Genomic DNA, 16,884 nt, shown 5'->3' on the forward strand with positions numbered 1-16,884 from the left:
CCCTGTTGTGTTGGATCTAAGATGTGATCACAGCCTTGGTGGTCTGCCTCCTGCACTGGTGGGAGGAGAGATCTGGGTTCAGTCTCAGAGCCCCTGGGCACCACCTCTGTGCTGGCCTTTGCTGGGAGCCCCTGTCCAGCAGGGAAGACTGTCCATGAACATGACAAAGGAAAACATGAGCAGTGAAGTGCCTGGAGCCCTGATAATTGGGTACCAGGGAAAGGGGGACCACATCTGATTGGCAGATGGGGTAGTGGAAGGCTTCCTGCAGGAGGTGGTGTTGAGCTGGGTCTGGAGGATAGCTAGACTCTCCCTGGAAAATAACCTTAAAGTACAGGAAAAAAACCCAAACTGAAAACAAGGTAACAACCACTCCTACTTTCACAGCCCCATATTAATATTTTCTCTCATCTGTATCTGCATGAGTGACTTTGGGACATCCTTTAAGGCTCCTCCCACTCACCATGGCAATCACCATTATAAATTTGGTAAGTATTCCTTCACAACCTTCCTTTAAAATAATTTATAATGCAAAATAGTCAGGAATAATTAGAATTGCTTTGTGTCTGTCATTCTAACTTACATACGTGGGATCACACCGCATGTAGGGCTCTGCTTGCATTTTCCACTGCCCATCGTGTTTCTGGGGCACTGTTCTTATTGAAACAGACTCCCCGGTCCACCATTGACTCCTATGGCTGCAACATATTTATTTACCCCGGAATGGGTGGGGTTTCCATGGATGGAGAGAGTGACCCGGAGGCCATTCCAGGATGAGTGAGCTGCAGCAGCTATGGCGCCGACATGGGGACGGACTGGGGGCTGCAAGGCTCCAGGCGGGAGGGCACACAGGGCATGGGAGCGCGGAGGGAGGAGGCCCCAAGCCCCAGGCCAGGCTCCCCCTCTTGGAACCACAGCGGCCCTCCACAATAATTCCACTTAACCACTCCGCAAGGCCTCCCCAGGGAGGCCTCTGTTACTCTTTCCATTAATTGTCCCATTAATGACACACTGAAGTCAAGTACCCATTGTTCTCTCTGGCGTGGGGCAGCCTCCCTGGCCTCCTCCCCCAGGGGATTTGTAAAGGTCTTTCCTTCCCCGGCTTTCTTCTGCAGGCCTCCTTATCAGGCCCCCGCAGCCCGGCCCTCCGCCCACGCCCTTCTGCACGCGCACAGCCGCCCCGCCAGGCTCCCTCCCTCCACAGCCTGGCTCGTGTGCCTCACGCAGTCTCGGTCTACATGTGTGTGTTTCTTCACATTTTTCTTTTCCTTCTTTCTTTTTTTTCCCGTAAATGTCCCTGTGTGTTTCTCCCCCTGGACTTACGTCGCTTATTTCTCTCCCTGTGTCTCTTGTCTCAGTGTCTCTCTTCAGAATAACTGTCTCGGTCACCATCTGTTTCTGCCTCTGTGACCGTTTCCACCTCTCCTCGGGTCTCTCCCCATTCTGCCCCTCCCCGCCTCCCTCCCTCCGTGGCCCGGTGTGTACCTCTGTCTCCCCGTCTCCCTCTGTGTCTGTCTCTCTCTCCTCTCTCTGACTCGCCTCTCCTTAGCTGTCCCTCCTCCTCTGTGGGTCTCCGAACCCTCCTGATTGACGATTGTCCTGTTTGCAGCCCGTCTCACCGCCACCGCTTGCTCACCCACTGGGTCTCTGACACCCACACAGGTCAAAGCGCTTCCCTCCGCTGCTCCTCCCCATGGTTACAGCCCCAGATTCCCTTGGATGACAGTCTTGGGGACGTCAGCACTAGGAGTAGGCGCCAGGCCCCATAGTTCCCAGACTTGGGATTCAAGCATCTATTAAGTTAACATAAAATGGAAGGGACCAACAGAAAGATGCCAAATTTTTTATCTTTCTAAATGAGAATGTTTTTTTAGAATCACCACCTTCCTGTCATTTCAGAACAGAGTATTTTAACACCGAACACAAAAGTAGGGAGAGTAAGAGCTAGGAATATAAAATAGTCCTTTAAATTAATTTAATTTTATGAAAACATCTGCTACATTGATGCCCCCCACTGATGCCCACATGGGAATGGAGTGACTGTTACTGAAGGCAGAAAGGGCCAGTGAGGGTCACTGGCCCCTTCAGCACCTCCCAAGGCCCTTTTGCAGCCCCTTTGGTCTCTTAAAATAACACTGAGGCTGTCTCACTGAGGGGTCAGACACAGCCTCCTACATTTCAAGCCGTCCTCTGGCCTTGTGTGTCTTTGAACAAGTAATTTAACCTCCCCTATGCTTTGGTTTCCTCATTTGTAAAATCAGCAGAATAATCACAAGCTTCTAGAATTGCCTATTGCATAGCAAAGGTCCAGGACTTGTTAGCATTATTTATCAGCAAGGAGGGTGCAGTTCTGGCCGAACGAAGCTGGACCCTTCAGGGAAGAGTCGAAAGCACATGTGCCCTGTGCCATGGGGCAGGTCAGCAGTTGGTCTATGGAGGAGCCGCTGTGCTGGGAGACTTGGGGGCTTGGACCAGTGAGTCTGCTTTGGAGCACAGGTGGCCAAGGGTGGCATGGGACTAGGGAAGAGACCTTTCCTCTGCCTTTTTAGGGCCCCACCAAGCAGGCTCTAGCATCCCAAGCGCAGGAACCAGGACACAGACACTCCCAGTAGAACAAAGGCGAAACTCCATCAAGTGGCATTCATGGCCACAGACACCTGCGAGCAGGAGGGAGCCTGGCAGGAGACTGTGAACACCCTGGGGGCAGCAGCCTTTAGATGCCCAGAAAGTCCTGAGGCCAGCTTAGCAGATGCGGTTGGAGGTCTGAGCAAGCAGGTGAGTGCAGTTAGAGAATCTTTGGGTTACTGATGTAAATTGACTTCATTTGTACTCAAGGCCTGGAAGGCCTGCTACTGGTAGACAAGCAAGCACTGTGCTGGTCAAGGGATGCACCACTGAAAAGAGCAGGGAACATTCTTTCCAGGGACTCACCCAAGGCTTATCTGGTGATAGTGGGGTTCTGCCTCTGAGGTGGGGCCAGAGACACCAGTGAGGCCAGCCTGAACATTTGACATTCCGCTGCCTGGTCCACACCACTCAAGGGTATGCCCAGAAAGGAAGGTAGACCACTTCAAAGGTGGAACTGACAGGACTTGGTGACAGATGAGGGCATGAGGGAGAGGGAGGCACAGGCAGCTTCCAATGTCATGGCTCAGCAGCTGAGTGGATGGTGATGCCATTCCAAAGGAGGAAATGCAGGAGGGCGAGCAGGCCTGGGGGGCACATGTGTTCCAGGTGGGCCTTGCTGAGCTCGGGGTGCTTGAGGAGTATGCAAGGCAATAGGCACATGCAGGTCTAGGAATCAGAAGAAACGCCAAATAAAGAGATGAATGAGTCAGTGCAAGGTAGGCCATAGGATGGAGAAGAGCTCTGAAGGCTAGGCACATTTTGCCTGTTGGGTGGGGTGGGGATTTAAGAAAGCACATACCAGGCAAAGAAGATAGCTAAGAAAAGACACAGAGGCGGAAGAAAGCACAAAATTGCAGAAAAGGTAATGAATCCATTTAGCTTCAGCACCAGTTGCATTAAGGTAGCTGTGGAGATGTATCACAACTAAGGAACCGCATCAGGCCTGGGCCACAGAAGTTACTGAACGCCAGGGCGCAGTCTGCACATAATTCAGCAGGTGATGGGGAGCCAGTGAAGGTTTTTCAGCAGAAAAGTAACATGAGAAAGGCTATGTTCCAGGTTGTCTGACAGCACAGAATGGATTAACGCAAAGACCAGAAGAAAGGGGTGTAAGATACAGGGAGTACTGACTGATTTGTTCATCCCACTGTCAACTTCCTCTCTGCAAAAGCAGCCCTTCTCAATCTAGTCTCCAGGCCCTAAGCTGTTAAGAGTTTAGACACCAAATTACTTAGTGTTAATGTTGCATGTGAAAAAAGAGTGAATGGGTTTTACTAAACATTATCAGTATTATCAATAAATATAAGAGTTTAAGGCACCTATTAAAGAAAAGGAGTTTCATATATATACACAATGGAACATTAGTCAGCTTTAAAAAGGAAGGAAATTCTGACATCTACCAGAATATCGAAGAACCTCTAGGACACTAGGCTAAGTGGAAGAGGCCAGACACAAAACGACAAATACTGTATGATTCCACTTGATGAGATACTGAGGCAAATTCAGAGAGACAGGAAGTAGAATTGTGGTTGCCATGGGCTGGGGAGAAAGGGGAATATGAAGTTGTTTAGTGGGTAGAGTTTCAGTTCTGCAAGGATAAGATTTTGAAGATTGGTTGTATACAATGTGAATGTCCATAAACTACTGAACTGTGTACTTAAAAATGGTTAAGATGGCAAATTTTATGTCTATTTTACCACAGTTAAAAATAAAGTTAGTTTTAAAAAAGAGTTTCAGAATGGTTAACAGGACAAAATCCAGCTCTCAAAAAGAAACACACCTAAAACATAATGACTGGAAAAGCTAAAAAAAAGGAAAAGGAAAGATACACCAAGCAAATATCCACAAAAAAAGAAGGCAAGGGCTGTGAGCTTCATATCTGACCAGATGGAGTTCAGACTCCAAGTCCTGAATGAGATGAAGACAATATAAGAGTCAGGTTATATGCATTAAACAACACAGAGCAGTGTCATAAAGGAGAAATTGCAGGAAATGCAAAAAGGAAAAGAAATGCTAGTAACAGGAGACTGAAACATACCACTTCCAACCCAAGACTCATCAGAGGGTCAAAAAAATAAGCAAGAATACAGAAAATCTAAACAACATAATCCATTAACTATATTTCCTACATACATAACAAAATTTGTACCTCCATAATAGAGAATATGCCTTTTTGTGCACATTATGACAACTGACTATGTTAGGACAAAAGAAACCGCAAAGCTTGCTCAAATGTTTCACTGGGATAAAGGATGTAGAGGTGCTTTGAAAACTAAAAAGTACCAAGCCTGTACGAGTTTCTGATGCTATCAATACCATTACTGTTGTTACCATCATTATCCAACTGCTGAGTGGCGTTTCTGCTTACTCATTAGCTCTGACAAGTTCTAGAGGACTCTGCCGAACAGGTGAGACACGAAGATGTCATCTTTACTGTCTCCCTAAGAGCTGCCATCTCTTCACTGTTTACTGTGTGCCACCTACTGAGCCATTTTACACACAGTCCTTTATTAGAAACAGCTAATTATTTTATGAAAATGAGCTTTCTGCTTCTCTTCTATCACCTTTTGGGCCCGGAACAGCGCTAAGTGCATCTTGAGGAAGGGTTCACTGAAGACTTACCCACTGAAGCATACCAATTAAGGACCCACTTCAAAGTCAGATCCAGGTTTCAAACTTCACTCTGGCACTTAGAGCTGTATGGACTTAGCCACTAAGTTAGTCTCTGAACCTGTTTTCTCATCTAAGTATGGACAGGAGTGATACCCATACCAGCTAGGATTGTTGAGAAGTTTAAGTGTAGCAGCACATGTGAAGTGTCCAGCATGGTGCCTGGTTCCCAGTAGGATTCAGTAAGTGTTAGTCTGAGGTTGAGGAAGAAGAGAACTTACCAAAAACAGACAGTGTAGAGGTAATTTTCCCCAAAAGAAGAAAAAAAAAATCACCTTTAAAAAGAAACATCTTCCAATGCTTTTGAAATGAGTTTCAAAAGTATCATAGGGATAGTTGTAAGTTATACATCCATTCAATGGAATACTACATTACAATGAAAAAGAGTGAATTCTATCTATAGATGGTCATGGATGGATGGTCATGATGTGTTGCCAGTTTAAAAAAAGAAGAGCAAGCTTCAGAATATGAACAGAACAGTTCCCTTCTCTGCTTTTTAAAACTACATATGAGAGAAAGGTCTGGAAGGATATACGTCTAATCATTAAAGGAGAGTAAGCCTGGGGTACTTGTGAGAAGTTTCTCTTCTAACTTTTAATGTTCCAGTTTCTTTTGTAATTTCCAACACACACATGTGCATGAAGAAGAAAAAATAAACATAAAGGGAAGTTCTCGAATTCTCTTCAGCCTGTTTTTTCATGGGACTTTGAAAGCTGTTGAACCGAATAGAGGAGGTGGTTAATTTTTCTAGCAAGGGTAAGAATTTCCATACCCAGCTTTTCTTTTTGAAAGAGCTTGAAGGAGGACGAGAGGGAGAATGAATTGCTCCAGCATTACTCATTACTCAGCACATCCAAACAGGTAGTCTCATTCCATCCCTGCCACCACTGTAGCCGACACAAGAGTAACAGAGAAACTCTTTGATAAATGTCAACTGAAATAGAGCCATCAGCTGAAAGCCATTTGCTGAGCTGTCTGACTGCCCTGGGCTCGAGGTTTTCCTTTATTCATTTATCATGATATACGGCTTTGGCCAACATACACACAGGAGAAAAATTGTTGACATGTGGAACCCAAGTACAGAAAATCTTTCATTTTCCACCCCCTCCCCACCCAAGTCTGTTCACCAAATAAGTTTTTGTTTATTTAAAGACTACAGAGGATTTGGCTGTTAAGAACCAAATGCCTTTGGAGTGGAGTTACAACATAATTTATCATTTCCTCTGTTTATTAAAAAAACCCTGCATCTTTGAGAAGCACATTTGTAGTGAGTGGGGGATTTCGGCCACTCAGGAAGGACTGTTGCAAAGCCCCCACCATGTGGCTTATCCCAAAAAAGCCTGCTTGATTGTTATTTCTAGCCCTGTTCTCTCCCCAGCTGACTTCTGATCATGCGATGGCTACCCAGGGCTGGTGAGGGGGGTTTGACTGAGGACAGGTAAACGGGGCAGGAGACTCCATTAGCTTCTTTTATCTCTGACCTAATTTCGACCTTGAACACCAACCACCACACGGCCCACCACCGCTGGCTGTGCACTGTGCTCCACCGGTACAATCAGAGAGGTAAGTGCAACCCTCTCAGTGCAGGACAGAATCGGAAAGGAGTCAAACAGCAAAAGGAAGTTGGATGCTGCTTTGAAGGAACGCAGCGAGGCCCCGCTGCTGCCAACATGGGCTCCATTCTAAAGGCAGACATTTCGCAGAACGGGAATTAATTTCCTAGCTTCCACCAAAACATTACAGCTGGTGACTCAGGTCAGTGCACCAGGCACCCTCAAAGACAGAGTCACATCCTCCCCATTTGTGTTCCCGCATGTAGCACAGCACGGGACACACAGCTGGTGCTGACTGGGCGTTCACAAAGGCAGCAGGACGCAGCAGAGCACGTGCGTTAGATCAGGGCTCAGTTTGAATTCCAACTCTGCCACTTGCTAGCTGTTTAACCCTGGGCAAGAAACTTAACCTCCCTGAGCTCTTCCCTTTCTGGAAAATGAGGCTGACCATGAATAATGAAACCCACCCTATCACTTTATAACTTTGTTACTTTGGGCAAAGTTATCTCATATTGTCAAGTCTCAGTTTTGCTATTTGTAAACTGGGGATAATACACATTCCACAAGTTTACTGCAAAGATTAAAACTTTTGCCTACAACTGTATCTAGCTCATGATGGCTGTGTTATGAGTGAATGAGTAAGTTACTTAATTTTTAAAAAACTTGACCCAGTATCCAAAACGAGCCATGACAAACCACTTAGTCTGTCAACAACAGGCAGGCACTGGGGGTTCAGTGTATCCTTACCGAGTAAATGTTGAAAACAAAGGCAAGAGTGAAAAATGACAGGATGACAGTGTTAAGACTGGAAAGAAAGGAAAAGAAGCTAGCATTTGTTGAGTAGTTACTATGTACAATTCATTCACAACACACCTGAACGCCTACTATGTTCCAGGTATTGTATCAAGTTCTGAGCAAAATGAAGATATACTGATTATCAAAAAGAACAATTAAGAGTCATATAAAAGCAGTAAACAGAGCTATGAGAGCCTCTTACAGGGGTCCTAGGTTGAGGGAAATGGAAGAGTTCCCAGAACAAGTGATATGTAAGCCGTGAGCCCCAAAGGATGAACAGGACTGGACAGGTGAACAGTGGAAGAATGGTCCAGGCAGAGAAAAGAGCATATATGAAGACTGGCTCAGAGGCAGAAATATTGTTTTGGTTGCTTTACATAGAGGTCCTCAGAGAACATCAGTCCAGACTGACTCCATCCATTCCTTTGTGCTTGTTTTCTTTCCACTTTATTTAAATTTTACTGTTCGGGCCTCTAGTAAAGGTAACCAGCCACAGGTGAAGGCCTACATCATGCTAAACAGTTCAAAGTTGGAGACAGGGTGGATTGAAAAGAAAGCTCCCGAGATGAGATGTAGGCAGTGCTAAGCCTGCTGATCGTTCTGGTTACTTAGCAACGTCACAGTCAGGGCAACTGACCCAAGTAAAGGCCCTCAGTTAGCAATAGATGCTCTCTGAGGGCCACCTGTGGCAGAGCAGAATGGGGTGACCAGGGGACAGGAGAAAGAGAATGAGCAATTCTGGTGTCTCACTGGATGGCTGGGCCTCACAAGGACTGACAACTGCACCATGCCAGCCTTCCATGTGGACAGGGGGGAGAGCTGCCAATCTGCCACCCACAGGGTCCACCAGAAGCTGGCTCTGGAGTTCCGCTGGCCTGGGGGCCTCTCACCCAAGGAGTTCTTTGGTCTTCACTGCCAAGTGCCTGTCCAGCTCTGCAGCTGTATCGTCGGCCATTTGACTGATCTGCAGAAATACAAAATAAGACAGCCTGATAACTGGGGCTGGAGAAGGGGACAGATATTTCAGAACTATGAAAAAGTTATCTGGAAAATAATAATGGTGACCAAAGCTCAAATTGATTGAGTCCCAGACAGGAATGGTACTAAGAACTTTATATATACACTCTTACTGATTCCTAACAGCAAACCATTAAGATAAATACTATTACTACTCCCATTTCACAGATGAGGCCACTAAGGCAGTTAGATCACTTGCACAGGATATACCACTAGAAAGTAGAAATGACAAAATTTAATCCTGGCTAGTCTGATTCTACAGCCCCAAATTCTTAACTATTATTATAGAATATAGCAAAACCAGCCTTATCTGTAAGTCCCTTAATTAACCTCAGAATTTCCTACATGTCAGACGTGTTGCTATATAAAGCCCTCATACTAACTGACAAGGATACTAAGATCTCAATAGCTAAGCAGAGAAAAAAAATCTTGAAAAAAGATGAAGTACATCTGGTTAACAAACATGGGAAATTCAATAGACACAACAAATGCAAATTAAAACAAGGTATAATTCAGTTATCATGGTTAACAAAATTTGATATTGTAGCTTTTAATTACAATATTCAATGCCAGAAAGCTATGGTGAAATGGGTAAGCTCATATACCATCAATAGCAATTCAAACTGATGTGAACGTTCACACCATTCTTTAGCCCCAAATCTCTCAAGTGGGAAATTACCATGTGAATAAAACCTGGAAAATTTTTCTTAAGTTCTGTATGCAAAGATATTTATCTAGGCTTTATTTTTAATAATAAAAAATCAAAAAATCTGAAGTGGTAGAATGAGGAAGTAGATGAATACATATAACCATTAAAAATGCTTTAGATTGTCTATTTCTCATGGAAAGGATATAAATATGAATAACATTCTAGTATATATTTCTGAAATCTTGGAATGTTTTATAACAAGCACAGATTGCTTCTGTAATCAGAAAAAAGTGTTTCAAGATACTAGTTGTAATATGGAAAAAATGCTTATGTTACCCTGAACTAAAGAAAAAGTAGGATAAAAAATTGTGTATATATGTAAAAATTATCTTAAATGTGTAAAAAATGCATTTTTTTAAACTGGAAGGAAATCTGTCAAAATATTAATAGTGACTATCTTTTAGTGATGGGAAGATGGGTAATGTATCATTCATGTCTGTATCTGTCACACCCAGCATAAGACTTAGTGCATAGGAAGTGTATTTACTAAATGAATAATTATTAAAGTTTTCTGTGCTGTCCTAATTTTCCAAATTTTCTACAATAAACATGTACTCCCTCTAAGAATGAAAAACAGAATGCAGTATAATTAGTACATGTTGCAGTTTCCCTCCCATATCTAAAAGGGACCTAAGGCAGGAAGCCTTAGGCAGGAAGCTTTGAAGGGGGCAGCACAGAACTCAGAATCTGTATTCAGCAGCACAGTGGCTGTTTGACATCTTCATTTGCAGACCACAGACCTTGGCCAAGAACTGGGAACTAAATGCACTGGGAAGGGTAGAAACCAAAAAGGATTTGGAGCAATTGGTCCCAGGCAGGGAGACAGCCAGGCTCTGGCCATAGCAACAGCTGCGCATTCTTTAGCTGGGAAAGCCAAGCCTCTCAGGCTGCTGGGCACTGGGAAGAGCTACTGGGCTCAGAACGGCTGCTTGGTTCCTCCTGCTCAGCCTTCCACAAACTCCTGAGATGCTTCTTTGCCCCGACCCCCGAGCAGCTGCCTGCATGGGGGGGGTGGCATGGTACCCTGCAGTACTCCAGCACCTGCAGCCTAGCAACCCCCAGAGGCAGCCGTGAACAAGGGCTGTAAGCCGCCTCTGGAAAAACAGCTTTGAGGGTAGTTTAGGGACAAGGATGGGGACAGGGGAAGAAGAGTACCTAGGGTAACAATTGGATAATGTGGGTTCTGGATTAAATTCTCAGTGGGGTGACCAGGTGCAAGTCACTTCTCCAATCAGAATTTTGGCTTTCTCATCTATCAAAAGGGGATGCTCTCCCTTCCTCAGTGGGTTAAACAGTTCATGAATACGCAAGCACATTTTAACGGGTGTTTGGTATGCAAACATGGCTTGTGATATTCTGATTTTTACTATCATTTCCTGACTTCTCAAATTAATCAATTAGTGAAAATATTTACTAACTTTCTACCACATTATAGACACAAAGTGCCCTTGGGCAGTCTGCCTCCAAATTTGTCTTTTCCACCTTTATCAGGCTTCTTAAAATACTGATGATGACGATGACAAGGATACCGGCAAGGGCTCCCGCTTCCTGAGTATCCCTACACGCCGGACACTGAGCTACTAATTTGGCGTTCATTAGTTCACATAACCCTCAAAACATACGAAATCCTATTATCGCCTCTCTTTAATACATTATGAATATGTAGCTATTTCACCTGACAGTTGCACAGTAGTTCATACTATGCAGAAGTGTTTTGTTCTCTGTTAACTCACTCAAATCCAACAAACTCACATAATCTCTATAAGGAGGGTGGGACAGCTATTCCCATTTTACAGAGGAAAAAATCAAGGCATAAAATGTTAATCAATCTGCCCAAGGTCACATAAGAAGTCCGTGGGGTGATGGGGGCAGAGCTTGCCCACCTGACTGCCAGTTTGGTGCCTCCACGCCCCTTCAGGAGTCCACAGCACCTGGCCTCGTCTTTCCTCATTCCAGGCAGGCTGAGTGAGGGTCATCCAATAGTCCACTCCTGTCCATATTCAAAAATCAAGGCTGGGGAGAGGGATGGGATGGATAAATGGGGCAAACAATTATTGAGGACCTGCAACCATACTTGTAAGTATATTGTGCCATTTGGTCCTCTTACCAATCCCCAATCCTGAGAGAGAGACACTACTGCTCCCACTTTACAGATCAGGAAACAGGTTCAGAAGGTGAAGCCATCTGCTGAACTTAACAGCTGAAAAGTGAAAGAGCTAGGATTTGAATCAGGCCTGTGTGACTCCAAGCAAGAGCCCCTTCCTTATAATATGCTGCCTCATAAATATTATAGCATCACTACCAATATTATCACCATCGTCATCATTATATTTATTCCTTACAAGTTTGGAAAATGAAAGGCAGAGACAGGAGAGGAGGATGGCAGGGGCACACAGTGCACCCAAGGCAAGCCTGGGTAGCAGGTCGTCCTTCCTGGGGCCTGGCTCACACCGTCTCCCTCAGTCCAGTCTTGCAGCCCGCCTGCCCTGTCTGCTAGGAGCCCTTCCCTCCTTCAGCCCCACCAGCACCCAGCTTCGCTTCAGAGCAGCTCTGTTTCTCAGAAAAAGGCAGCAGTGAAAGGATCTTGGCTAGATTTACTGGTGTTTCTGCCAAGCTTTAACGTTCAGCAGGCCCATTTATAGCAAACTAAAGCAAAGGTGAAACAGCAGGCTGGCAGATGTCAGAGTCCCAAGTGGGAAGGCCCTTGGGCCTTCACAGAGCTGGCCTGGGTTTGGGGGTGGGGAGCTGGGGGGGCAGCATGGGGGTCAGACATGACTGCAGGAATAGAACCTAAAACTGAATCATTTCATTCTTATACACCAAAGGTGAAAGATCTTTATAATACAGTTTCTTAAAAAATTTGACCTCAAAAGAACTTTAGAAAATTTTCTAGAAAAATAAAAAAGAAAATCTCACAAAGAATAACATTAAAATTGTTCATAATCCCATTACCTGAAAGGACCATCATTAACAATCTGAAATGGATAAGCTGCCAATCTTTTAGGTACTTGAAACTTTTCATTATGAAAATAGAATCATTATAATACTGTTATGTAACCTACCTTAAAAATAAATTCCAAAATGAATTTACCATGTCTGTAAAATATTTTTATGACTCTCTATATATACATGATTAAATGTAAAAAAAATGTTTTCCAAATGTAAAAAAAAGTTTCCCAATGTCAAAAATTTATACAGTTTCCAGTTTTCTACTATTATACATAATACATCAACAGATATCTCTTTAGGTTAGATTCTTGAGAATTTATTTCTCAAGTTCCTGTCAGAAATGTATGGATTTTAGTATATACTGCCATACTATTCGCTAGAACAGTTGTATAGATTTATACAAAGAATAACTTAATCTTTTCTGTGGAGTGTGGAGGTAAAAGCAATACTTCCAAGATGAGCAACATTTTAGGCTCACATTAAAAATTCAAGGTTCAATATTATGGATTAGGAAAGGCAATAAAAAATAGACATATTCCTAAAATCCTGAGTAATTTAGGCAGTACATATGAAGAACCTTAAAAATATGCATTCTGTTTGTGCAGTAATTCCACATTTGGGACTCTATCTGAAGAAAATCCATCTCAACAAAGATTTAATATATAAAAATATTCACTTAATAATAAAAACAAAAAGGTTTAAACAAACTAAATGTCCAACAAAAAGGCTTAGGAAAGTGAAATTACAGTATAACCACAAAACAGACTATTTTGCAACCAGTAGAAAAGGCTGTTACAAAGAGTTTTTAAGACACAGGAAATGCTAATGGCTTTAACACTAAACAGAAAATAAAAAGCTGGATACAAAAATGTCTGCATACTACATGTTTGAAGTCGTTTTAAAAATTCTATCGTTTAAAAAAGGGCGGGGAGGGGTCAGGTGGAAGGGGAAATATTCCAAAATGTTAAAAGGAGTCGCCTCTGCAATGTGGAATTATGGTGTGGAATTTCTCCCCATTTTTAAAACAATCTTCTGAACTCTACATTTTTTACAATGAGCATACATTATTTTGATAATTAGGAACAAAGTAAACAAATAACTTTTTAAAAGCTGTTTGACAAAGCAACAATTAGCCCCCAACTTGCTTATTTAAAAAAACAAAAACAAAAAGCATACAACAAAACTCTACGTCAGGGCCTTCTGTTGGAGAAAAAGAACAAAATAAAGTGTACGCAGGGCTGCTTCCTGAATATTTTCTTACTCAAACTTTTAACCATATGATAGTAAGAAAATGAAATTATTAACAATAATGGTTAAGAACTAATATTTATGTGATAACATCTCAAATAATAAGGATTTTTGCACCGGATATGTTTTATAAATATAGCATTTTTTTCTTGCAGTAGTATGTATATGCTTACAAATAACTTGAAGGTCTATAAATGTTAACAATGGTCATCTTTGGATGATGAGATTTCAATTACTTTTTTCTTAGTTGTTGAAAAAATTTACACTAAACATGTACAGCTTAGTATCAGAAAAACTACTAAAGTTATTTTGATTTGGAAAACTAATAATCAACAGTAAAAAGCACTGAAAAAAAATCTAATTAGAAAAGGAGGGTGAAAGCCAGGTGCACTTGAGTAAAGGCATCCAGCAAGGTCTTTGTCAAGCAGGTTTTATCACAAGTGCTGGCTGGCTGATGGTTCTTCCTTTCTCAAGGAGTGTGGGCACTGGTCCCTGAGGCAGACGCCCAGACTTGCTGACTGAGGAGTGCCTGGCAGTTAGTTCCAAAGGCCCACAGGTTTACCGCCGGAAAGCAACAAAGTGTTGGCTGCAGAGACAGATGCCCTGGAAGACAGATGGACAAGGAGCTGGCCTGGCTGGGGCCATGGACAGACTCTTACAAGGCCTGATCAGTTCTCAGAATAGGCCTGCTGAGTCTATGAACCTCTTTTAGCTGATGCAGGGACAGAGGAAGGCACAAAGAAGGCAAGAGAGCTTTAAGGATCCAGGTGTCAGATGCTCTAATGGTGCTTCCAACACCCCTGGGCAACCCTTCAAAGGTAGGAATGACAAATCCCTTTTTACAGAAGATACAGACTCAAAGTTAGTCAAGTAACTTCCCCAAGATTACAGGACATAAGTGCAGAATAACTTCAGTGACTCTTGTGCCATTACAAGGATACACTTAAGGCTTCTGGGTTATTACCTTCCACATCTGTTTTTGCAGAATTCACTGGCGGGCTTTGTAAAAATGCACATTCCTAGACTGACTGACTGAATCAGAAAATGGAGAAGCAGAGCCCAAGCATCCATCTAAAACTCCCCCATGGGTGACTTTAGGGCCGGTCTAAGGCTGGCATTCCAACTGCTTGTCCAGGAGAAGGAGAGCAGGTAGTCAACCTACGGCCTCCTCCAGATGTTCCCTAAAGACTCTCCTTGCCTCCTGCTTTTCCCTCTTTACTCCCCATCCTGCCCATGCTCCTGTTGTCTTCCTAAAATAATACTTTTATTGTGGACAAGGAGGCTTTGGTCAAGTCCTTTATATTACACTAAGCATAAGTTCTATCTCTTAAATACTGAGAAATTCACCTTCTTATCTTTATTCTACTAGTACCACTCAGGCTCAGGCCACTGTCATTTCCTGGTTGGTTTTCTGCAACAGCCTCCTGGTCCCCTAGTCTCTAGTCTTGACCCCTATAATCTGTTTTCTACCCAGCCACCGTAGTCATCTTTCATAAACACAGATGTGATCTCCCACTGTGGGGAAAGACTCTTTCACAGGAGTTCCTGTATTTTTATACATTCTTCAAGCAATTATGATGCTGTGGTAGATTAGACTGTTCAACAAATAATCACTCCCTGCCCCAGGCCTCCAGGAACATATGTATTTTCCTGCCCTAGTAATAGAGGGCTTGGCCCACGTGATTTACTTGGCCAATGGGATGTGACAAGAGTAGGTGCTTAAAATGTACTTGAGTGATTGGGCTTATGTGCTTAGCATCTACTACTGCCATGAAAAGATGCCCGGGGAAGCTCACTGACTCCAAAAGACTGAGAGATATGTAAAGCAGACTTGAACCCAAATCCAAGATCTGGAACCAAGCCCGCTGGGCCCAATCTAAAACAGCTACATCCCAGCTGACCTACAGAAATGAGAATGTAAAAAATGCTTGATATTATAAATCACTGTTTTTTTTTGGAAATCACTGAGTTTTGAGGCAGTTTATTATGCAGCAGTGCTGTGGCCACAGATGACTGATCAAGATGCACAGCCAATACGGACATGTTGAAGTTCAAGCTCCTCAACCTGGCTCCCCAGACCTATGAACAGGCCACTCTGTGTTCTCCATTCTTTCCTAGCCTCAGCCCAGTCAAGCCACAACTGCCTACCGAAACAATGTTCTTTACATCATCACACCGCTGCACATGTCCTGCCTCTTCCACTTGCCTCTCACCTCCTTACTCAGTAGCTCCTTTAGGGTTTGTTCAAGTGCCACCACTCAGTACACTGAGAACATTGTAAGTCCTCACTTCTCAGCACCCAGAAAACTAAGCACAGAAGAGCGCTAGGGTATGTACAGTCTGCCTGGGTTGGGATCCCATTTCTCCCATTTACCAGCAGTAGGACTCTGGGCAGGTTATTTAGCTTCTTTGAACCTCAGTCTTCTAACTACCTACTTCATAGCTGTGCAGTGATGAGGACAAATGGAGTGACGAAAAGTGCTCACCAGAGAGCCTGGAACGTATCACTAGGTCAGTGCCAGCTTCCCCTCTTTCACGTTCCCAGGCCAGGCACAGAGCGAGGCCCAGCACAGAGACTCAGTCAATGCCAATCGCATCAGTGAACTGAAGGGGGTTCTCCTCTAGTTTTCCTCACTACAGACATGAACAAGTGATTTCCTGCGTCAGGCACATAAACAATACATATGTTGCAACAGCACCTGTTTTTCTATGAGCCGAATGGTGTCCTCTGAGGCCGTATCCTTTGATTTCTTCAGCTTATTCATTGCGTTGGTACGAACCTTCCGTAAGGTCTCTTTGGCCTTGTTGGTGTTCTGTTTGGCCAGTTTCACCAGCATTTCCCTGTGCTCCCTGGTTACTCTGATAAAAGACAAAGGAACATTCACACAACCATCCTATACATTAATGGTCAGCTAGGAGTCACCACTCTGTCCACTCTGTCCACCACTCCATGAGACAGGGAGTCTAAGCAGACCTGGGGCCAAATCCTGGCCATGCCACTTACTAGTTGAGTAACTGACCTCCTCTCCTCGGAGTTCCCATCTGTACAATGGGGACTGTCAGCACCTGTCTTAAGGGAGTGATGTGAAGATTATGAGATGACATATGTAAATTGTTTAGCAGTGACTCTGGCACATTTTAAGTGCTCAATAAAAGGAAGCAATTATGAGTGGTAACTCCACCCCTTTCTCCCCCTAAAGAAAGTGATGCAAATGGGTGATGGTACTACAGAAATATAGAAATAGCATCATTTCTAATAAATCTCTAAATCACCCAAATAGAAGCAAACTTCAGAATCTTGATTATTTATCAAAT

At 43.6% G+C, this 16,884-nt stretch overlaps 1 protein-coding gene across 7 annotated transcripts in view; it reads right to left on the minus strand.

Moving 5' to 3' along the window:
- Nucleotides 1-8,066: 8,066 nt before the first annotated feature.
- MRRF (mitochondrial ribosome recycling factor) overlaps nt 8,067-16,884 on the minus strand; it is a 50,698-nt gene continuing 41,880 nt past the window's right edge. For 3 of the 7 annotated variants that reach the window (XM_017673313.3, XM_017673292.3, XM_037022228.2), the window contains 2 exons: nt 16,269-16,428; nt 8,067-8,610 (listed from right to left, as the gene is read on the minus strand). In XM_017673313.3, coding sequence (XP_017528802.2) covers nt 8,533-8,610; nt 16,269-16,428 — 238 coding nt within the window. In that variant the 3' untranslated portion in view covers nt 8,067-8,532. Of the gene's footprint in view, nt 8,611-11,255; nt 11,386-13,931; nt 14,173-16,268; nt 16,429-16,884 lie in introns of those variants that run through there. The other 4 variants (XR_012126384.1, XM_073225076.1, XM_037022227.2 and 1 more) reach the window with 4 other exon arrangements.

Source organism: Manis javanica, chromosome 2 (assembly GCF_040802235.1).
Source record: "Manis javanica isolate MJ-LG chromosome 2, MJ_LKY, whole genome shotgun sequence".
Lineage (NCBI taxonomy): Eukaryota > Metazoa > Chordata > Mammalia > Pholidota > Manidae > Manis > Manis javanica.